Source organism: Caretta caretta, chromosome 2 (genome assembly GCF_965140235.1).
Source record: "Caretta caretta isolate rCarCar2 chromosome 2, rCarCar1.hap1, whole genome shotgun sequence".
In the NCBI taxonomy this organism is placed as follows: Eukaryota; Metazoa; Chordata; order Testudines; family Cheloniidae; genus Caretta; species Caretta caretta.
The window spans coordinates 7723862-7746926 of NC_134207.1; the positions used below are offsets into that span (position 1 = coordinate 7723862).

Genomic DNA, 23065 nt, shown 5'->3' on the forward strand with positions numbered 1-23065 from the left:
AGAAGGATGAAAAATGCTAAACACAAATATAGATGTGCTGAAATACGAACTGATATTACAAATACCTCCCACTATTTCACTGTCCCTATAGCTGCAAGTACTGGCATATAACAGAAAATCAGTAGAACTGATGGTTTATTTTTTGCTTGGCTTTGGTTCCATCTCATTCCAGTCGAAACTTGACCAAGTGTTGATAAGAAAAACAACAACCTTGGAAAGATCCTAGTTACAATAAATGTAAAGGCACTACAGACACAAATACAGACTCTCTCTCACACACACACACACACACACACACACACACAGCGTTTATTCTCAGACTACGGTGGTATATCATAATCATATTTATATAGTTTAAAAAGTTGGAGTGATTTCTGTAATTGTGCTTGTTGAAGCTGCAAGTGCTATGGATAGAAGATATATTATTTAAAGCAGCTGTAGTTTAGGAGCTGAAATTAATGTCTCTAACGGTGTCTAATAAAGTTCATGCTGAGTGGGAGAGAAGGGCATGGAATGGACACTTTCTGATTGGATTTTTCCCCCCCATTGACATGGTAAAGTACCTCTCATAAGATAACGGAGCTCTGGTTACCAATCACTGCTACTCTCTTCTGTGTGAAAGATAATGCAAAGTTGTAATATCACTATTTCACTTCTCTAAAAGATTTAGAAGTCCCAGGCCACTTGTTTTGCAGCTGCCGGAGGCTTTTCTACCTGTAATTGCTTTGGGCTTCTGCTTGACGAGATACATCTATAAATCTTTCTGAGTTTGCAAGGTTAGTTGTTTTGGAAGGATGGTTTGAGAAAGATTATCTAATCTAATTTGTGTCTTTTTAATGTAGCTATATATTGCAGCTGGGAAGACAGAGCTGGCTATTCCACGTCATTTTTGTTCATGCCAACATATGTACTAAAAATTCACCAGTAACATTCCAACATTGTAACTAATGGTATTGCAAGCGATGGTCTTTTGGGCCAATGCTGTAAAGCATTTTAGTGTTCTTTAATGGAGGCATTCTGGCCTCATTATTCCAAGTATAATTAAATGTTAATCTTCATGCATGCTACTGAGAGTGGGATTATCCTCATGAAGGTTAGTCCGTCTCTTTAGATGTATACGCATACTGTAAAGTAAGAGATACACATCTCTACATTGCTGTGTTTGCAGTTTGTGCAAATGCTACAGCCAAAAAGTTCCCTAGATGAGATGTGATACCTTACATGAAGAAAGGTAGGTGTGTGGGTGATTCCTTATTGTGGTCGTATTCCTGCTAGGGGTACAGGAAATCCTGAGGAGTAAAGGAGGGAGAGCACCCCAGTTTGTTTTATAATATGGTGTGTGCAAAGTTCCTACTGCATTACAGATTTACGTGATTGTGAATGGTTGTCATGGACCAGCTTGCCATTTGTAGTATTCAGTTTGATTATGTGAGCCAAATTCTCCTCTCTGTTACATGGATATAAATCCCGAGTGATTCTGTTGAAATCTGGCAAGTACAGCGTGCACAGCAAGGCTAGGTATTGTTATTATTACATACAGGACCATCCTTAGGATTTATGGGGCCCTATGTAGTATTATTAAACCAGTGCCCCTATGCCCGATGGCAGCCCGAGCTCGCACGTGTATTTTAAATAAGGGTGGTCTTTTGAAGGATTTATTTAAAAAAAAACCTATATCTGAAGATCCAAGCATTTAAGGCTAAAGATGAATACTCAGATTGTGCATCTAAAAATGTTTGCAAAATTTTTTAGAGTTGTTATTTTATAATCTTCAGCAACACACTAATGAAATATTTTTACAGCAAATTTTAAGCGAAGGTCCTGTAGACGAACATGTTCCGAGTAAATATTACAGTCCTGCACACCAGGTTTTGTCAGTAAATTCAGAAACTGACAGTAAGTAGTGGGGGTTGGCAAGTGCTTGTTAAATGGCTTCATTACCATGTGAGGTTTCAGAGTAGCAGCCGTGTTAGTCTGTATTCGCAAAAAGAAAAGGAGTACTTGTGGCACCTTAGAGACTAATCAATTTATTTGAGCATAAGCTTTCGTGAGCTACAGCTAATTAACTTAGGCTTGAATAGAGACTGGGAGTGGTTGAGTCATTATACAAAGTAAAACTATTTCCCCTTGTTTATTCCTCCCCCCCACACACACACACACACCCACTGTTCCTCAGACGTACTTGTTAACTCCTGGAAATGTGCTGGAAATGGCCCACCTTGATTATCACTTCAAAAGGTTTTCTCTCCCCCCACCCCACTCTCCTGCTGGTAATAGCTCATCTTAAGTGATCACTCTCCTTACAATGTGTATGATAAACACCCATTTTTTCATGGTCTGTGTGTATATAAATCTCCTCACTGTATTTTCCACTGAATGCATCGGATGAAGTGAGCTGTAGCTCACGAAAGCTTATGCTCAAATAAATTGGTTAGTCTCTAAGGTGCCACAAGTCCTCCTTTTCTTTTTGCGAATACAGACTAACATGGCTGCTACTCTGAAACCTGATTATGACGGCAGCTTTAATTATATAAAGTGTGTGTGTGGATGGTGAAGAAGTTGTGGAAATGTTAACTGTGTTTCCCCTGGTCTTCCAGAATTAGGTTGCCATCCAATTGTAAGACCTGCTTCCCACAAGTTCTGAGGACACTGACAGCTTTGTCATAACCATTAATAAAACAAATAAATAATAAAATAATAAAAACAAGTAATAAAACAAAGGTAAGCAAGTGACAGAGTTTTGCATGCAAGACCTCTTAATAGCATCTCCGTCTATTCTCCCACCTATTCAAAAAAGAAAGCTGTGAAAGACAGCAGCCAAGAGTTGAGATCATGTGGACAAGGGAGCCGTGATATTTCAAGGATCCCTTATTCTGGAGACAGCCAATGGAGAAGACTGTGTTCACCACTGACATAATGGAATATGATAAACTGAATTCACATTAAGCCTAGTTAGGGTTGAAAAGTCAGCAAAATATCAGCATGCTATAATTTTATTAAGATGATGTTGAAGTAAAAAGAAAACGGTACAGAGTTTAAGCATAGAAGTTTCTGGTTCTTAGGGAATAAGGTGCAGATTATCAAGGGGTGCAAACACACGTGTGTTAGCTTCATCCTGTGCCTCAGCACTTCCGAGCCTTTCCGTCTGGTACCTGTCACACTGTTTTGTCTGTTTCTTTTAATTTCCAGTAGGAGCATAACTTCTAATGAGCGTCAGTAATAGTGTCTTGAAAGTTAGATGTGTAAACGAGAGCTATAGTTCTGAGTCACGGACAGAGCAACTGTTCTTTGTATGGGACATTCTCTGGTCCTCTAAAGATATGCTGTGCAGGATCTCTGGTGTACAGTAGATATGGGAGCTATAAGGTTGTGCTTTTGGGCAGAAAAAGAGAGGGCATATAGTGTTAGGTGGCTTAACTTTTCATTTCCGCGCTTTGATGATTTGTTGTTTTTGTCACGTGGCTCGTGTGTGGCAACTTGAACCATTTCACAATTGAGTTTTTGTGTATTAGTTTCCCGCATGTTTTTTTCCCCATTAAAGTGTTTAAGCAGCCAAATGGGGGTGGAACTCCGTGGAGGTAATTTCTGGATCTGTGTCACAGAAGCGCAGCCATAGGTGCTGCCACAGCCCGTGGCTTGAAGTGGTTTCCATCGTATACAGGGTTTACCGTTTGGGTCAATGGCTCTCAGCCCCCCAAGTGCAGTTGCGGAAGTGAAGATTTTATCTGCTAGAGAAGTACAGCTGCTGACAGATTTTATATCCAGCCGGACAGATACAACTTTTTCTATCAAGAACTGCACATAAACCCTTATTTGTAGGATAAAATCTGATAAAACTATAGCTGCAGGCAGAAGAGATTTTATCCTACAGAGAAGATTTTATCCAACAGAGAGAATGTGCCTTGGCTACTGTTTGTTCATTAGTTGTCACATATGTTGAATAAGAACAAAAAATGACCCTTAGTCCTAAAAAAATTGTTTTCAAAAACTATCCAGCACATCGCACATACTGAACTTTTTCACCTCTTTACCAATACCTTTGCAGATACAGTGTTTGTTTTAAAGATACACACTGGCAGAAGACTGCCACAGGCAAACTTCAAGAACGGATCAACTTCAAGCACTTCCTATTAAAAAATTATAAAAAGAATCTAAACAACAATTGCATAGAAAATTCAGATAGCATAGAATCTAGCACCATTTCATACTGAAAAGCTACATATGTATAGAGGAAACCAAGAAATTATGCCTCATTTTAAGCCCATCTCAGATTGCAACTTTAACTATGGAAGATCAACGAGTGTCTCTGTTATAACTTTGTTGATTATAAGTGTAACATTTTCAAATACAGTAACAAAAAAATTCAAAATGTAAAGGAAATACAAGAAAAAAACAATTAAAATACAATTTACAATCCAAAATATTAAATCGAATTAGATTTCTTTACACATTTAAATCCAAGTCTTTGTTAGCTGAGAGTTTCCATTTGGTGCTGCTTGAAAACAAGGGGTTTGTTCATTCAACCCATTGTATGAGGGCCACATACTACATCAAAATAATCAGCAAAAAATGGATCACAGTAGCCAACCATAATGACTCAATGGAGTGAACACAACTCCATTTTTATGTCTTGCAGAAAATTATAGCCAGCACACATCCTATTCTTTCTTTAATACAGGATCACTCATTCATGTGGCTTCTTTGCAAGATGTCCAGGAGACAGATTCACAGAGCTGTCTTCAGTGACTCTGAAGTTAACTCATGTCACCAGTCTGTTTAATAGGAAGAACATGAGTATATTGTGCTTGGACCATAATCTATTTAAACACATCAGTGCCCATGCTTTTTAAGGAGATATTGGAGCCATATCTGTTGTTGTGGTAGAGGTGGATTATTGTGGATTTACTTATTTACTTATATTGCAATACAGCACCCAGAGGCACCAGTCAAGACTGCAGCCCCATTGTACTGCAAAACTGCATAGGACGACATGGACCCTGTCTCAAAGAGTGTTAACTCTAATTTAAGACCAGACACAAAAATGAGTGCGTGTAACAAATAGGGAGTAGAGGAAGATAGAACAAGAGTAACAATGAGAGGAACACATGGTTACATAGAGTAGCTATGTGCATAGTTTGATGGTGCCAAGTCATCTGATGTATGTTTGTTGGGGTGGTGGCTTTCCCCCTGATCCTGTACAGCCACTTCTGGAAAACACCAAACAAATTTGATGAAGGCGGTATGAATTGTGTTTGGATAGCCCTGTGAAAATGTGACCGTGATGACTGTGTGTGCAACTCCCATTAACCTTAATACGTGAGACGTTGCTGAGTTGAGAAGAGACCTTCATAGCTACAAGAGTTGCATTAGGGTACTCCAGGGTGTTTTATTGGTTGATTAATACGTACCTCAGGTCGTGTAGGCAGTCTGCCATATTCTTTCAACTGTCTGACACTTCTATTAGTGGACCAATAATACACCCCCTGGAATGTCTTAATGCTATTAAAATGTGGCTTGGTAATTTTAAATCATAGAATCATAGAATATCAGAGTTGGAAGGGACCTCAGGAGATCATCTTGTCCAACCCCCTGCTCAAAGCAGGACCAATCCTCAATTTTTGCCCCAGATCCCTAAATGGCCCCCTCAAGGATTGAACTCACAACCCTGGGTTTAGCAGGCCAATGCTCAAACCACTGAGCTATCCCTCCCCCCTAATGCATTTGTAAACCTCATTTTTGTGATGAGTTTCCTTTTATAACATATCCTTCCACTCCAGAAAATAGCTCTTAGGGAAGGAGAGGAAGAAATAATGGAAAATACTGATGGCAAGAATCTCCTTCTCTATTTATAATTTTGGGGAACATTGTTTTTGAATGTTTCCCCCCCTTTTTATGCGTACAGATTGATTTCCTTAGTCACGATTTTCAAAAATGGGTGCCTAAAGTTAGATTCCTAAGTCCATATTTATGCACCTAAATAAGTGATCCAATTTCCAAATGCCCTGAACATCCAGCAGGTCCAACTGAAGTCAGAGAGCCAGATGCACAGCATTTCAGAAAATCCAACACATATTAGATGATGAAATAGGACCTTAAGAGTTTGAGTTTAGGCACCCATTTTGAAAGTCTTGGGCCCTGTATTCCCATCTCTTTGTTCACCCTTCACACTTCCTCCAAAAAGCAGAGATAATTTTACAGGTACTGTTTCGCTCTTCAGGCACATACCCCATGGCTGGGGTCACCATCCCTTTCAAGGTGACCAGACTGCTTTCTTAATGCAGTTTTGAAGACCCAATTTTACAGGGTGTTGTGAACCTCAAGTGAGCTGCTGAGAGTTCTTGATTCTCATTCATTCAATGTAAATTGAGGGCAATTGGCAACATTCAGAACAAGGACCATTGCAAAGTAGCAAAGTATTTCCTTCCCAAACCCAACCCTTGAGAGACACTTGTGGCTGAGGTAGCAATCACCATGTCTTCCTCCAATTTCATAACGTTGCAAGCAGCTGGACTGCCATTTAATTTAACTTTTGATAAGCGAAACTGGGAGCAATGCCAGTTCGATGGCGCTACTTACGTGTTTAATGTTATACCATGCGGAGCCTTAAATGCTTCCTAAAAACGAACACCTGCTGTGTGAGCCGCCAGTGAGTTAATTCAAAAAGCAAACCAAAATGGAACCATGGGTTGCCCATAGTGATAACTGTATTATCGTATTGCTGTTGCAGCTCTCCTTCCTACTCACGTCAGGCACACGGTTCGTCACTCTCTGATAACTCGTGTACTGTAAATTAGATCATAAAGTCTTCAGGGTAGGGAATTTGCGTATGCTCTGGTAAAGTGTTGAATACACTGTAGGGTATCGTAGACTTAATAAGTAATAACAGTGGGACTAATGTGCTTAAACTTAAATGTGTGCATAAGTGCTTTGCTGGATCAGGGCCTGTATGTTGAGATATATATGATATGACATATGATGAGAGAGATGATGTGGTGAAGGCATTGGCCTGGGTCTCAGGAGATCTCAGTTCAATTCCGAGCTCTACCAACACTTCCGTGTTACCTTGGGCATGTCATTTGACCTCTTCAGTTCCCCATTTATAGAACAGGGATAATTCTTCCCTTCTCCTGCCCATCATCTGTCTCAGCGGTTCTCAAAATGTGGCCCATGGTCCACATGCAGCCCAATTAGCAAACAGCTGCAGCCCAGCTCTGTGCTAAAAAAATATTCAAAATTTGCCACTCTGGTCTGGCAGGGGGCAGGGCTGGCTGAGGGGGAGACAGCGTCTTGCAGCCTGCACCAGCGTTCCTGCCAGCAGGAGGCTGGTGAGTGCCGCAGTGGGACACGGGGTGGTAGAGTGGGTCTTTGGGTAGGTTTGGTGGGGGGCTCTGGAAACCAGGGGGTTTGCCCCATTTTTTAGGTGGGGCTCCACTCCTGGCCCCTCTTCTCAGGTCCTGGCTGCCAACCCCGCTGGGTGCTCCGCTCCTGGCTCAGTGCTCAGGGTCCTGGCCGCTGCCCAGCCCCACGCAGCCGTATTTGGGGTATGGCTGCCTTGCCCACACCGAGGGCTCCACTCCTGGCCCCACTCTGGGGACTGTGGGCAGTTTTATGATGCGGGGGTACTGTGGTTCTCAGCCTACAGCCCTTAAAACGCATTCCAAAGGCACTATATCTGGTACATAGAGCTTTGTTTTGCATAATCTGCCTGGTAGGTAAAAGCAGCAACCATGCTGTTAAATCTAACCCTGCCTTACATCCTTTCTCCCATCTCAGCAGAGTCCCAAGACCCCCTTCTCCGACCTGGCTGATGATGAGAAGATTTTTAATGGAGGAGATGGCATGTGGCAGAACCAGAGTCAGGATCAAGCCCTGCTCTCGGAAATCACAGAAGAGGACCTGGAGGCCATCCGTCTGCGGGAAGAAGCCATTCAGCAGATTGAGGTCAGTAGCCTTCACTACCAGCTGGCTTGGAAGTGGGAGTGGTCATTAGTTTAGCCACACGGTAGACACTCTGAAGAGAAGACGACATTGGTTTTATATTCTTGGTGTTGTGACACCTCCATTAGGTTTTGGGAGCATTGTCAGGTGTATATTACAGTGGGAACATGTAGAGCAAGGAAGAATTACAGTGCCGTATAGTCACTGGTGAAAGTTAAAGGAATTACTGTTTAGGATTAAATGTTTAAGCATATAGTTTGTCTCATCGTCTATCGCACTGCAGAGTCTTTGGGCTCAGTGCTGCAGTGCTGGTTCAGGCAGAGCTCTCTTGTGATCAGTGATAGCTTTGTGTGCATACAGATCAGAGGATCAGACCCAGTGGGTGAGAGACATGGAACAGATGCAGTTTACTGGCATTCTTTCTGCTGTTGGCTGGTTGTCATACAGCTTATATACAGTAACTCCTCGCTTAACGTCGTACTTACGTTCCTGAAAAATGCGACTTCAAGTGACATGACGTTACGCGAATCCAATTTCCCCATAAGAATTAATATAAATGGGGGGTTAGGTTCCAGGGCATTTTTTTTGCCAGACAAAAGACTATATATATAGTATAAGTTTTATATACAGTATACACAGTATAAGTTTTAAACAATTTAATACTGTACACAGCAATGATGATTGTGAAGCTTGGTTGAGGTGGTGGAATCAGAGGGTGGGATATTTCCCAGGGAATGCCTTACCGCTAAATGATGAACTAGCCCTCGACTCAGCCCTCAAGGGTTAACACGTTGTTAATGTAGCCTCACACTCTGCAAGGCAGCACACATGGAGGGAGGAGACACAATAGACGCATGGCAGTGGCTGCAAACATTCCCTGCGGAAACTGAACGTGATGATGAACCCATGCTATCCCAGTGGAGCGCACCACTCCCGCCACTTTCCAAAGTGTAGGGGTGGGGGTGGTGTTGCATGTGTGTGTGAGATATCCAGTGAGTGTGTGTGTGAGAGAGAGAGAGACAGAGACAAAGTCACACACACGGTGTGTGTCTGACAGAGAGAGATAGACACACACCGTGTGTGAGAGAGAAGCGCATTGCCTCTTTAAGTATGCTGATCCTACTCTAAGTACACTGCCTTTTTAAGTAGATCAGCAAGTTGAGATAGCAGCTGCTGCCAGGAAACTCCCTCCATCCTGAGCCCTGTCCTATCCCCTCCTGCTCTGTGGAGATGGGGTACAGGAGCGGGGGGGGAGGAACAGGGAGAGGGGGACACCCAGACATCAGCACTCCTCTTCCCCCTCCCTCCACAGCAAGCAGGAGGCTCGGGGAGCAGCTCCAAGGCAGAGGGCAGGAGCAGCACACGGCAGTGGCGGGAGGGACAGCTGAACTGCCCGGAAATTGATAGTCTGCTGGGCGGGTGCCGCACAGGGAACTTAGGGGAGCGGGGAGCTGATGGGGGGGCTGCCGGCCCACCCTGGTTCCAAGCCCCCACCAGCCTGCTGCAACGGGCTGCTCTTCCTGCCAGCAGTAGACAAAGCAGGCAGCTGCCAAAGAACGTTATAAGGGAGCATTGCGCAACTTTAAACGAGCATGTTCCCTAATTGATCAGCGACATAACAACAAAACCTCACGTAGCATCGTCCTAGTTAAGGTTGAGTTACTGTACCCAGATATGTTGTTGGATGCTAGGTTGAACAATCCACCTTACTCTATACATACACCTACTTCCTGCTTCCTCTATTTCCATCAGCAGTCAATGCCTAATACCAGTGATCATGCAAAATAAAATACTGTAACCCTCCTACCTTAATAATTAAATATTTTGCTCTTTTATATAAGAATCTGTCGGTTCTTAACGTAGTAATGGTGAAGGAAAGGAATCAAATTACAATATTCCAGGCTTATTTTTTACTAAAAGGCAGCACAAAGGTTTATAAATATAACATCAAAAAGCGCCAAAAGCTTTTTTTTTTTTTTTTAGAGATATGACTGAGTCATGTATACATTTTTTTCTTTTAAAAAAATCAGTTTTCACTTTTGGAATACTCAGTTGCTTGAATTTAACCGATAAATGAATGAGAACAGAGAACATTTCCACTCACAAACTTACGCACGCTTAAACTAAGGATGAACCTAAAGATAGGATTTCAGAATAAATCAGAACATTTGATTAAGAAATACATGTTATTCTCTAATTGAATTCAGCTACTTTTATCAGAATGAATTTGGATATTAGCATGTCAAAAAGTGTGATGCAAATCAACAGTGCAAGAAGAGGACAAAAGTTCAAACTGTGATCCAGTACACTGCATCTTTGAGAAGGGAATATATGCTGCTTTTAAATAGAGATAAGAATTAGATATGATTCAGTGTTTAAAATGGGAGACTTATTTTGTCTTCTAGGGGTATATCTCCCTTTATGCACACCTTGCCTCGGCTCAGGTTGGTTGAATGGTGGTGCTGATATCCAAGATACAGAAAGTCATTGAATATTTTTGTTCCCTGAGGTGAAACTGTAAAAGGTTATCCTCCATTTTAGCATCTGTACCTGTCTGTGAGTGTGAGTTTGACAGCAATATCCAGTGAAAACCTCTGCTGGAATCTCTCGTGGCTGAGCCTCCTGCAGAGCCATCTATAATGTGGTTCACTGCAGTATGTTGCATATATTTGTACCTTGGGATGTTGCTGCTCTTAAGTATACTTAAGTGTTTATTTTAGGTTGTACTGGTAAAACCATCTTGGGTATTGTATACAAGTAAACGCAAATTAAAATATCCCCAGTCCAGTGACCTGGATATTCCTTCTGTATGTACAATTTACAATAATAGTATTGATGAACTGAAGGGATAAAAATGATCCAGGATGGACTCACCTGAACAAGATAAATTTACAATGTCTTGAAGATAGTACAATCCTAAAAAGATGCTTACAGATGTCCTAAAAGCACTTTTTTACAGAAGGTAGTCAACAAAGTGAAAAGGCCCAGCCTTCCTATCAAGATGTAACATTTAGAAAGAGACCAAGGACAGTCTGGCTGATTGCAGCTGCCCTGTTGGGGTAGAGGATATAGAGATTCATGCGGGCATTTGGGGCGTATGTCAATATTAATTTCACAGGTGCTGTACGAATACTTTGCACTCTGCTTTCTCCTGTGTTTCAGTCCTGGAAAGCATGGCTTCTTTTTTTTGGAGGGTGGAGGGGACGTTTGATATCTAAGAAGCATGGATGTAATGGTATTTTCCCAGAAAGTGGTAGAGATGGGTCATATTCTTGAGACATTATTGAGAGAATGTAGCAGCTTCCTTTCCCTATACATGTTCCTACCGTCTCCTGCCTGGCACAGAAGACATTGTCTCTTCCCTGTAACTGAAAATGCTAGATGAAAGCTTCCTGTGCTGAGCAGATGGAAGATGCCCAGCAGGCATGGAAGACTTCACTCCAGGTGCTACAAGGTTGTTAAAAGTACACAGACATAATGCACCTTTATTTTAAAATAAGATTTTTATTGATTTTGTAGGCTTTCCAAGTGTGACTCCCACCTAATGTTAATTCCCCATTAGCTAAGTGTTCGATAATTCACTCAGCCACTTTGCATATGGTGACAGGGATTCAGGTTTCTGTTTCTTAAGAATCTGTTTTTCCACTGACATCACAACCGAAACCCACTTTGCATTGATAACTGGTACTGTACATTCATTCAATGACCTTGCAAGGGCTACACAACATACGCATTCTTGCATACAGAGCTTCAGTGATTCTTTAATTAATAGGAAGAGGGTGACATATAAGAAAATTAGCATCGTGTATTATGTCTCTCCATCATTATGCTGCATTAAGCAGATATTAAGCAATCCTTCAACCTATTTTAAAAGAAATGTGATGAGAAGGATATGGACATTTTGAATTGTGCCTGTGGCAAATTGCTGGCACTACTCTGATGGGTCTCGCGCTTTCTCTTCTTGGGGCAGGGGTGGGGGGGTGTTCAGGGCACCGTTTCTTGCCCCTGAACTGGGGTATTAACTGCCCCACTAGTATCATAGAGGAGGGGAGTGGAGAGGGAGGAACCCGGGCCCGCTCGCTACTCTGGGTCCCAGCCCAGGGGCCCTAGGGATAGCGGTAAACCACTAGAACTAGCGGTTCCTTCCCCTGGGCTACTTCCCTCTCCTGCCCTTCAGCTTGTGGGGCTTCCTGCCCTCCCTTTGCACAAACCAGGTGTCCCTTTACCTAGGGTCTTGGTCTTCTTAGCCCACCACAGCACTTCTTCAAACTCTCCTCTGCTTCCCTCCAAACCGCTCTCTGCTCCAACGCTGATCCACTCTGCTTCAACTCCTCCAAACCACTCTCTGCTCCAACACCAATCCACTCTGCTTCAACTCCTCCAAACCGCTCTCTGCTCCAACGCCAATCCACTCTGCTTCAACTCCTCCAAACGGCTCTCTGCTCCAACAGCAATCCGCTCTGCTTCAACTCCTCCAAACCGTTCTCTGCTCCAACGCCAATCCGCTCTGCTTCAACTCCTCCAAACCACTCTCTGCTCCAACACCAATCCACTCTGCTTCAACTCCTCCAAACTGTTCTCTGCTCCAACGCCAATCCACTCTGCTTCAACTCCTCCAAACGGCTCTCTGCTCCAACACCGATCCGCTCTGCTTCAACTCCTCCAAACGGCTCTCTGCTCCAACACCGATCCGCTCTGCTTCAACTCCTCCAAACCGCTCTCTGCTCCAACATCGATCCGCTCTGCTTCAACTCCTCCAAACCGCTCTCTGCTCCAACACCGATCCGCTCTGCTTCAACTCCTCCAAACCGCTCTCTGCTCCAACACCGATCCGCTCTGCTCCAACGCCGATCCGCTCTGCTTCAACTCCACCAAACCGCTCTCTGCTCCAACACTGATCCGCTCTGCTTCAACTCCTCCAAACCGCTCTCTGCTCCAACACCGATCCGCTCTGCTTCAACTCCTCCTCTTGTCTGATTGAAGCAGGGGGGGAGGGGTTATCATGTAACTGGCTTCAGGTGCTTTAATTGGCTTCAGGTGCTTTAATTAATTTATAGCAAATTTTCTTCCCTCTACAGGGAAGAAGGCTCCCTTCTGACACTCTCCTGCTGTCCTCTGGCCTGGGCTTTCCTTGCTTTTTGCCCCTGCTTTAGTTCCCCCCTCCCCCCCGCCCCGCGACCAAGCCAGATGCTTTTTCTTCGTTTTGTTTTTTTTTTTTGCTGGTTTTTTTGTTTTTTTTGCTGCTGTTCGAGTGCTGGTCGGCTGCCAGCTTGCCTGCCAGCCCCCCCACGCTTGCCCTCGGACGCTGCTACTGCTTCAGCTGCAACCCCCGGAGGAGGGGGGGAGGACTGCCGACCCGCTTCCCGGAGGAGGGGAGTGGACGCCCCCAGACCCAACCGTTTTGCTGTTCGTTTGTGGACCCGCAATTAATTGTCTTCTTATCTGCTTGGCATTTTTGGAATGCTCCACAAAGACCGGGAGAGAAGACAGCTGACAGAGACATCGCCCGGGGAAGCTACAAATCATTGTGGAGGGGGCCGTAAGACTGAGTAACTTTTGAACTGTACTCTCGTGTGGGGGGAGTTTGACTGTGTCTTAACTAAGTTTGTAGGGGCACAGGGGGTGTGGCACGGAGCTGCCCCCCGATCCATCGGTGCCCGCCCCCAACACTACTGCAACCGTCATGGCCTCCCCGCCGTCCGTCCCTGCTGGCAACCTGCCATCTGCCTCTAGCCTCAACTGCTTGCTTTGAATTTCGTCATCCGGACCAGATACAACAGCCAACCAAACGAGACTCTTTGGATAAACGCGTATGGGTCCGCATTCCCCCCACCCCCGCCCCCGGACTGCCCTCCCCACAGTTTGCCCCACTACCTGACCCCAACTCCTGTTTTCCTTCCCTTGTCCAGTCCGACACATTTGCCCCCCCCCCCCCCCCCCCCGCCTGCAGCCCAATAGGGAGAAGTGGTTAATCTGTTTCCCCCTCTTCCTTCTGGTGTCTCCCCGTCTCTCCCTGCTCACGATGGCGGGGAACGAGAGGGGTGAGGCCCCTCTAACAACCTTAGTTGCCCCTCCCCCACCTACCCCCAAGACCCCTCCCCCCACCACCACTGCTGCCAAAACACCTGCCACCGCCCCTGCTGGGGCATTGGCAGCCGGAGGCACCGGGGCGACTATTGCCGCTGCTACGCCCACCTCCCCCCCAGATTCTAGGAAAGCCCCCCCGGTTAGCCAGAAAGGCCAGGGTGCGAAGAAGGGGAAGGGCCCCGCCACAACCACCAAGCCCTCCATGACAGAGGCTGCCCCCACCGCTGTGGCCTCGTCATCGACCATGGCGTCCCTCCCCGCTGTTCCCTCCACCAGCTCTGCGAGTGTCCCTCCCCCGGCCCCCAGGGTGTATGCCCGGGTGGTGGCAGCCCCCCAACACCTGCCGCCTCGTCATCTCGCCCACCCACCACCTCCGCTACCATCAATAGCGGCCGAGGCCCCTTTCCCACCATGACCAGGAAGCATGGTGTCCGTTGCCTCCTGGTGCCCGCCTCGCCCCACGTGGAGACATATGTGCAGGCATTGGGGAGGGTGGTAGGACCCACGGCTATTGTGGCGGCCTCCAAAATGTACGGGAAGGTCGTCTTTTTCTTAGCATCAGAGGCTGCCGCCCAGGAGGCGGTGGAGAAGGGCCTGGCGGTGGGGGGGGGTGTTTGTCCCCCTGGAGCCGCTAGAAGACCTGGGCGTCCGCCTAGTCCTGACCTCTGTCCCTCCTTTTCTACCCAATGCTGCCCTGTTAGCTGCTCTCTCCACCCTGGGAAACCCGTTTCTGTCATCAGCCCTCTCCCGTTGGGCTGCAAGGACCCCACCCTCCGTCACGTCCTTTCGTTCGGCTGGCAAGTGCAGCTTCTGCCGGCGGGGAGAGGCGCTCGAGGGGTCCTTCCTAGTCCCCTACCAGGGAGCCCGCTATCGGGTCTACTATTCCACAGGAGAGGCCCGGTGCTACCTCTGCCGATCAGCGGGGCATGTCTGAAGAGACTGCCCCTTGGCCCGGTGGGGAGGTGCACCCGAGACCCCCGAGACCAGGCAGGACATCAGCTCCGTCTTTGCCGACGCCCCTGGCTGCCCGACATCTGAAACCACCTCTCCTCCTGCTCGATCCACCGCTGCTCCTGCCCGGGCCCAAGAGACACCTCCCCTACAACGCCCAGACGAGCGAGGGAGCCCTGCCCTTGCTGTTAACAATCCAGAAGAGCCTATGGAGGAGGGTGCAGCAAAGATATTACCGGGCATAGAAGAGGGCACACCCCAAGGAGAACCGCCCCCCCATGCTGCCTCACCGTTACCCCCCCGAGCCCCTGAACCATCGCCTCTGCCCCCCAACACGACCCCTGCTAACCAGCCCCCAGACGATGCTATGGAGGGCTAGACCCTAGTCCAGGGAAAGCGAGGCAAGTGGAAGGCTCGAGCTCCGCTGCACCCATCCGATGCAGAGGCCCCCCGGAAGACCAGGAAGGGAGGCACAGACATTGAGCCTTCTGCTATGCCCACGAGTGAGATCCATCTGCCGGCGTCAGGAGGGGAAGACAAAATAGCACTGGAAGGTAGAATCTCCCCTCCACAGGAGACCCTCCCCTCCGAGACCCCTGAGGAAGCCCCTTCTGCCCGAATATCACCCGAACCCCCCCCGCGAACCCCGAAGCGACCATCGTAGCGGGCGCCAGAGGGGAGTCCCCCGGGGTGGCAGAAGACGACCTTTCCTCCATGTATGAGGAGATCGAGGCCCTAGGTTTGACCCTGGACACCCAGGGAGAGAATGACCTACTGCCAGCTGGCCTCAATCTGGGAAACCTTACCCCAGTCCCCCTTTCCCCATGCTCCCTCCCCCTAACCGCCTTCCCGGGCGAGCACCCTGCAGAAGGTGGTCCACCACCTGAGGCCATGGCTGCCAAATCCACCAAAGAGCCTGCACCTAGCATCATTGGGAGCCCCCTCCCCACCCCCTTAACCCTCAAATCTGTTCGGGAGGCACCACCTCTTAGCTGCTTGCCTCCCGAAGCCCAGAGCCTCATAGAATCATAGAATCATAGAATATCAGGGTTGGAAGGGACCCCAGAAGGTCATCTAGTCCAACCCCCTGCTCAAAGCAGGACCAATTCCCAGCCTCGCCTCTGCCCCCGCCCCCACCCCTGTCCCTGCCCAATCCACCTCCTCCTGAAATGCTATTGCCGCCCCTGGGGTTATTTCTTTCCTGTTTTTTGCGGATCCCCCCCAAAGAGCAGCCTTTGCATTTTCCTGCCGCGACCCATTAGGAGCTGCAATTTTCCCTCCGCCATCCTCTTCTACCTCAAGGCTTGAGACGGACATAATAACTTTAGCCTGTCAGACGCCCCATTGGTGGTCTTCACCCTGCCTATCCGCCTCAGCGGACCACGAGGCTGCACCAAGAGCCCCACCAGGGAATAACCCGGAAATCGCAACCCCACCCCCCCATGAGCTGCGAAAAGCGTTGCGAGAGTTTTTAGAAGACATCCGTGGCTCCCGCAACAGGGTACAGCTAGCTCTCCAGCTATGGGGGGACTTTGATCAAATCCTCCAGGCCACAAGGGCTCTTATAAAGGAGGGTAAAGGGAAAGGAAGGCATGGTGTCGCGGCCTACGGGCGGGCCCGCATCTTCTATGACGATTTACTCACTTGCGGGATGGGTCACGGATTATTGCGCGACCCTCCGGGGGCTGCGAACACCCCCGCCAACAAGGAACCCCCACCCCCCCAGCCCTCTGCATGACGCTCCTCATTATTGCAACTTTGAACACCAGGGGCTGTAGGATGGCTCTCCGCAGTTCCCAGGTGCTCTCTTACCTTCGGGAAGGGGGGTACTCTGTGGTTTTCCTGCAGGAGACCCATACGGATCCGACCGCCGAGGACAGCTGGCGGCTGGAGTGGGGGGACGGGGTCTACTTCAGCCACTTCACGATTCGACAAGCTGGAGTGGCGACCCTGTTCTTCCCCAACCTACGGCCCGAGGTGCTAGGGGTCACTGAGGCCGTGCCGGGCCACCTGCTGCATCTCCGAGTCCGTATGGAGGGGCTCGTGGTCAACCTCGTTAACATCTATGCCCCGACAACGAGCCCGAAGCGGCCGCAATTCTATCAGCTGGTGTCCAACTTCCTCAGCACCCTAGATTCTCACGAGTGCTTAGTCTTGGGAGGGGACTCCAACACCACCCTCGAGGTACAGGACCGTTCAGGGGCCGAGCTAAGCCCGGCTGCCACGAACATTCTCCGAGGAACAGTCGAACATCACTCCCTAGTAGACATCTGGCGTGACCACCACCCAGATGACATTTCCACGTTCACCTTTGTCCGGGTGGAGGCCCATCGGTCACACCACTCTCGGTTGGACCGTATTTATTTATCCCGTTTCCATCTTTCACAGGCCCACTCCTCCAACATTCGGCCGGCCCCATTTTCCGACCATCATCTAGTCACCATAGCAGCCTCCCTCCGTGCAGAGAGGCCGGGGCCGGCCTATTGGCATTTTAACAACAGCCTGTTGGAGGATGAGGGCTTTGTGACGTCCTTCCGGGAGTTTTGGCTGGCCTGGCGAGAGCAGCAGCGTGCCTTTCCCTCGGCGTGGCGATGGTGGGATCTAGGGAAGGTGCGCGCCAAGCTCTTCTGCCGTGACTACACCCAGGGCACCAGCTGACGGAGAAATGCAGCGATAGAGCAGTTGGAACGGGAGGTCTTAGAGATGGAGAGGCGTGTGGCTGCCAGCCCCGAGGACCTGTTCCTCTGTGGAGCGTGCCGGGAGAAGTGGGAGGAGCTCCGGGCCCTCGAGGACCATCGGGCCCAAGGTGCCTCTGTTCGATCCCGCATCCGCCTCCTTCGGGAGATGGATCACAACTCCCGTTTCTTCTACGCCCTGGAGAAAATGAGGGGGGCCAAGAAACATGTCACCTGCCTTCTAGCAGAAGACAGCACCCCCTTCATGGATCCAGTGGAGATGTGTGGGAGGGCCCGTGACTTCTACACAAGCCTTTTCTCCCTGGATCCGACAGATCCTGGCGCTTGCACGGTGCTCTGGGAGGAACTCCCCACGGTCAGCGTGGGCGACCGAGACCGACTAGAGCTGCCTCTCACCCTGGCCGAGTTCTCGGAAGCCCTCTCTGGGCATGGATGGGCTGACCATGGAGTTCTACTGTGCGTTCTGGGACATCCTTGGCCCAGACCTAGCCATTGTCTGGGCTGAGTCTTTGCAGGGCGGGGTCCTCCCTCTTTCATACAGGCGAGCAGTGCTCGCCTTGTTGCTGAAGAAGGGGGACCTCCGTGATTTACGAAACTGGTGTCCCGTCTCGCTCCTTAGCACGGACTACAAAATCGTAGCAAAAACAATCTCGCTGCGGCTAGGGTCCGTGATGGAAGGTGTGATCCACCCAGACCAGACCTATACTGTCCCGGGTCGCAGCATTTTTGACAACCTTTTTCTAGTCTGAGATCTTTTGGAACTCGGGCGTAGAGACGGTCTGTCGTTCACCCTCCTGTCTCTTGATCAGGAGAAGGCGTTCGATAGAGTGGACCATGGGTACCTCCTGGACACTCTGCAGGCATTTGGATTCGGACCTCAGTTTGTGAGTTTTCTCCAGGTGCCGTACGCTTACGCGGAGTGTCTGGTTAGGCTCAACTGGACCCTGACCGAACCGGTCAGCTTCGGGCAAGGAGTACGGCAGGGGTGCCCCCTCTCGGGCCAGCTGTACGCTCTGGCGATCGAGCCCTTCCTCTGTCTCCTCTGCAGGAGGTTGACGGGGCTGGTGCTGCGGGAGCCGGAGCTGCGGCTGGTCCTGTCGTCGTACGCTGATGACGTGCTCCTCGTGGTCCAGGACCCGGGCGACTGGGCGCGGGTGGAGGCTTGCCAGGCCATCTATTCAGCAGCCTCCTCCGCCCGAGTCAACTGGGTCAAGAGCTCTGGCTTGGCGGTGGGGGACTGGCGGCAGGTGAGCTCCCTCCCACCCGCGCTTCAGACCATCCGGTGGAGCGCGGGTCCACTGCTCTACCTAGGCGTTTACCTTTCTGCCACGCACCCTTCTCTGCTGGAGAACTGGCAAAATTTAGAAGGCGGGGTGATAGAGCGGCTCCGGAAATGGACGAGGCTACTCCGATGTCTCTCCCTCTGAGGGAGAACACTGGTGCTTAACCAACTAGTCCTGTCCACGCTCTGGTACCGGCTCAACACCCTGGTCCCAGCCCCGGGTTTCCTGACCAACCTCCGGACATCGATTCTAGAGTTCTTTTGGTCAGGAATGCACTGGGCCCCTGTTGGGGTTCTTCATCTACCCCTGAAGGAAGGAGGGCAGGGCCTGAAGTGTCTGCACACTCAGGTCCGTGTCTTCCGCCTCCAGGCCCTGCAGAGGCTCCTTTACAGTGCAGGTAGTTCAACGTGGAGCATATTGGCACACGCCTTCCTGCGCCGCTTCCAAGGGCTCCGATACGACCGGCAGCTCCTTTATCTCTGTCCGAGAGGTTTTCCGCGAGACCTCTCCGGGCTGCCGGTCTTCTACCAGGACCTCCTCCGGACCTGAAAACTGTTTTCAACGACTAGGTCTGTGGCGGCCACCGTGGGAGCAGATCTCCTCGCGGAGCCCCTGCTACACAACCCCCAGCTCCGTGTGCAGGCGCGGAGTCCCGCTCGGTGTGCCAGAGTTTGGTCCTGGCGGAAGCCACGAGAGTCGGATACCTCCTGGACTACGACCGGGGAGACTGGCTGGATCCTGTAATGCTCGCTCGGCATATGGGGCTCTCCAGACCTCGTACCCCCTGCACGTACTTCAGGAGGTGAAGGCCGCCTTGACGACCGCTGCTCGGGCTTATCTCAGTCGAGCCCTGCGCGAGGGCGCACCCCGCCCACCCTCTATCCCAGGCCCGCCGGACCTTTCAGTTGGGCCCTTACGCCGTAGATCCCAACAAACCCCTCACCTTTTCACTGTGAGCCGGCTGCATAAACTGCAGCCGGTCAGCTTCCAAATCGCACCACGGAAATATCTATACACACTCACGCTTCACACCCTCCACGCTCACACCCTGGTGTCCTGCCCCGATACAAAGAGGCGGGACCTCCTGCCAAGTTTGGAGGGTGATCAACCCCGGTGGGCCAGCCTGTATTCCACCTTGGTCCCGAGGCCCGTTGGGGACATTAGTTGGCGGCTCCTTCACGGAGTTGTGAGCACGGGCGTGTTTTTGACATGGTTCACCCCCATCCCGGATACTTGCCCTTTTTGCAACGTTAGGGAAACCCTGGTGCACGTATATTTAGAGTGTGCCAGGCTGCAGCCCCTTTTCCGGCTCCTCACGAATATTTTATTACGCTTTTGGCTACACTTTTCCCCTCACCTTTTTATCTACACACTCCCCATCCATGGCCCCACAAAATCACGAGATCTCCTGGTTAACCTCCTCCTAGCCCTAGCTAAAACAGCCATTTATAAAACCAGAGAGGGGAGGTTGGCTAATGAAGCATCCTGCGCTTGTAGGGCCGTTTTCCGATCCTCAGTACATTCACGTATCCGGGCAGAGTTCCTCTGGGCGGCGTCCACCGACTCCCTTGATGCCTTCGAGGAGCGGTGGGCGCTGTCCGAGGTTCTCTGCTCGGTGACCCCGTCCGGTTCCCTCCGTCTGACCCTTTGATTGAGGGGTAGAGCGAGAGACCCCAGCCCCAGCCGTTGCCGCTGTGGATACCATCATCACTGTCACCTAGGAGGGGTCCTATCACACGTGGTGTACGTCCCCCCCCACCCCCAAACTGCCCACCTCGCAGCCGTGCCCATCTTGTCGGGCACTCTCAGGAGAGGAATAATCGGTGACGCTGGGCGTGGCACTAGGTAACTCGAGGGGGTGGAAGACCATGAGTGTCGAGGAAGCCCCCCCGCTCAAGGCCACCAGGTAACTCAGGAGGGTGGAAGACCACGAGTGTCGAGGAAGCCCCCCCGCTCTGGGCCCAGGCTAGCCTGAACACTTCTCCTTCCTGAAGGCTGCTGTGTTATACCTTGTGTTTGCTTTTGTTTTGTTGCATAGTTTTGCTTTATTTTTTTTTTTGTGATTCTTGTAGGTGTTACACAAATAAATTTTTTTTCTGCTTAAAAAAAAAAACAAAAACAAAAACAAAAACACTCTCCTGCTGCCCTCTGGCCATGCTGTATCACAGCCACACATCTCCCCAGCTCTAGATGGATATACCTTATTATTGTTTGCAAACCTCACATGCTCAGCCCTGGATGACAGTCACTGTTATTGCTGGAGAAGGCGCCAGGAGCAGGTTCCCTGGCCTCTGCTCAGCCAGGGCTGGGGATGGCCCCAGCCGGGCCAAGAGCTCCCCGCTCCTGTGGACCCAGCCCCCTAGGAGTTGGCAGGATTGGCTGTCCTGGCCCAGGGATGTGGGGCTGGAAGTTCCTCCCAGAGGAGACATCTGGGACAGTCATGCATCCCTCCATTTACATTGTTCCCCACCTCTGTTAGCAGGCACAAGTCATCTACGAACTGGAGGTTCTTTGACATGTGTGGTCCCTATTTGTATTCCACTACCTGGTCTCCATGATCTCTCCTGCGGACTGGACTACACAGCAGTAAGAGGGACACTGGAGAGTCATCAACCCACATGACCTATTATAGCCTCAGCTGTGAGCACGAGGGAATGCACTATGTATGTGTGAGTCAACAGACACTGCTAAGAAATACTTCTGGACTCAGATGCATGCCGCGCATGCACACCCATGTATGGTGTACAAATAGGGACAACACATCTCAAAGAACCTCCATTTACAGGTAAGTTACCTCCTCAAATTGCAGCAAGAGAGATTTAGGTTAGACATTAGGAAAAACTTCTTAACTGTAAGGGTAGTTAAGCCCTGGAACAAATTGCATAGGGAGGCTGTGTAATCTCTGACAGAAGAGGTTTTTTAAGAACAGATTAGACAAACACCTATCAAGGATGGTCTAGTTAATACTCAGTGCAGGGAACTGGACTAAATGACTTTTGAGGACCCTTCCAGTCCTACATTTCTATGATTCTTTGAAACATCCAGTTTGTTCAAAAACACCAATTCACTGTAGTATATTGGAAACTCATAGTCATTAGAGATAGTGACAACCTATTAGCTTGACATGTCCATCCCCTGGGAGTCAGTATTGGATTGTTCCCTACAGAATATGCTTGAATATATTGTCCATTTAATTTTAAATGACCCAAGCTATAGGACTGCCTCCATTTATTTTGGGAGACTATTTCATGGTTCAGTAGAGTTCACTGTTGATGAAATTCTTCCCTCTATTCTTCTTAAATATCCCTTTCCTGTTTCTCAACCCTCTACACCTAGTAAAACTCTATTAGGCGCTTTCAATAATTCTTCTTCCTCCTTGACATTTACACTCTTCAGATACCAACAGACAGTTATTGTCCTGCTCACAAGTCAATCTCCCTTGCTCTTCAATCACTTTATTTCTGTTCTCTGTATTCCATCTAATTGTCACAGTTCAGGGCAACTGAACCTGTTTTTCCCAGCTTGTGGTCCACCAAGGGTACCCACTCTAGGCCGCTGGCTCCTCAGCTGTCACCTCTCTTGGGTGGAGACAGATGTCTCTCTCCCTCCTGACCAGGGGTTTTTCCAGACTGCACAGTTCCCGGCTTACACTGTGATATCCACAACAAGACAGACCACCTCAAAAGGTCAGTGTCTCTGCTTTGCTTCCTTTCCGAAGGCTATGAAAAAGCTGTAATTGCCAGCAGTCACAAATTACCCCACAACTCTTTATAAGCAAGCACATGTATTCTTAAGGTGAAAGCTTTACAGAAAAAACTTATTACAAACAAAGTTCCTATATATCTGCTAAAAAAATTACCAGTGGGCACCCAACAGTCTTATGGGACCTAAGTAATCCTTCCACTCCTCCCAGGAAGAATTGGGGGCCCCTTGGACAGAAAGTCCTCTCCATTTTCTCAATCAGAAAGAAGGCTCTGTGTTAGTTTAAACTTGGGCTATTTATCCAAGAATCATTTCTTTTTCTGTTGGTCTTTGGAGAATCCAGTTTGAACTAGTATATGTGAGCCGCTTCAAGTGGTGGCATGCCTCTGCAGCTTCACAGCCTGAGTG

The 23065-nt window shown here is 49.0% G+C and overlaps 1 protein-coding gene across 9 annotated transcripts in view; it reads left to right on the forward strand.

The window, feature by feature from the left end:
- TSNARE1 (t-SNARE domain containing 1) overlaps window positions 1–23065 on the forward strand; it is a 719956-nt gene that overhangs the window by 434312 nt on the left and 262579 nt on the right. For 7 of the 9 annotated variants that reach the window (XM_048841780.2, XM_048841783.2, XM_048841785.2 and 4 more), the window contains one exon: window positions 7774–7941. In XM_048841780.2, coding sequence (XP_048697737.1) covers window positions 7774–7941 — 168 coding nt within the window. The remainder of the gene's footprint in view (window positions 1–7773; window positions 7942–23065) is intronic. The other 2 variants (XM_048841786.2, XM_048841784.2) reach the window with 1 other exon arrangement.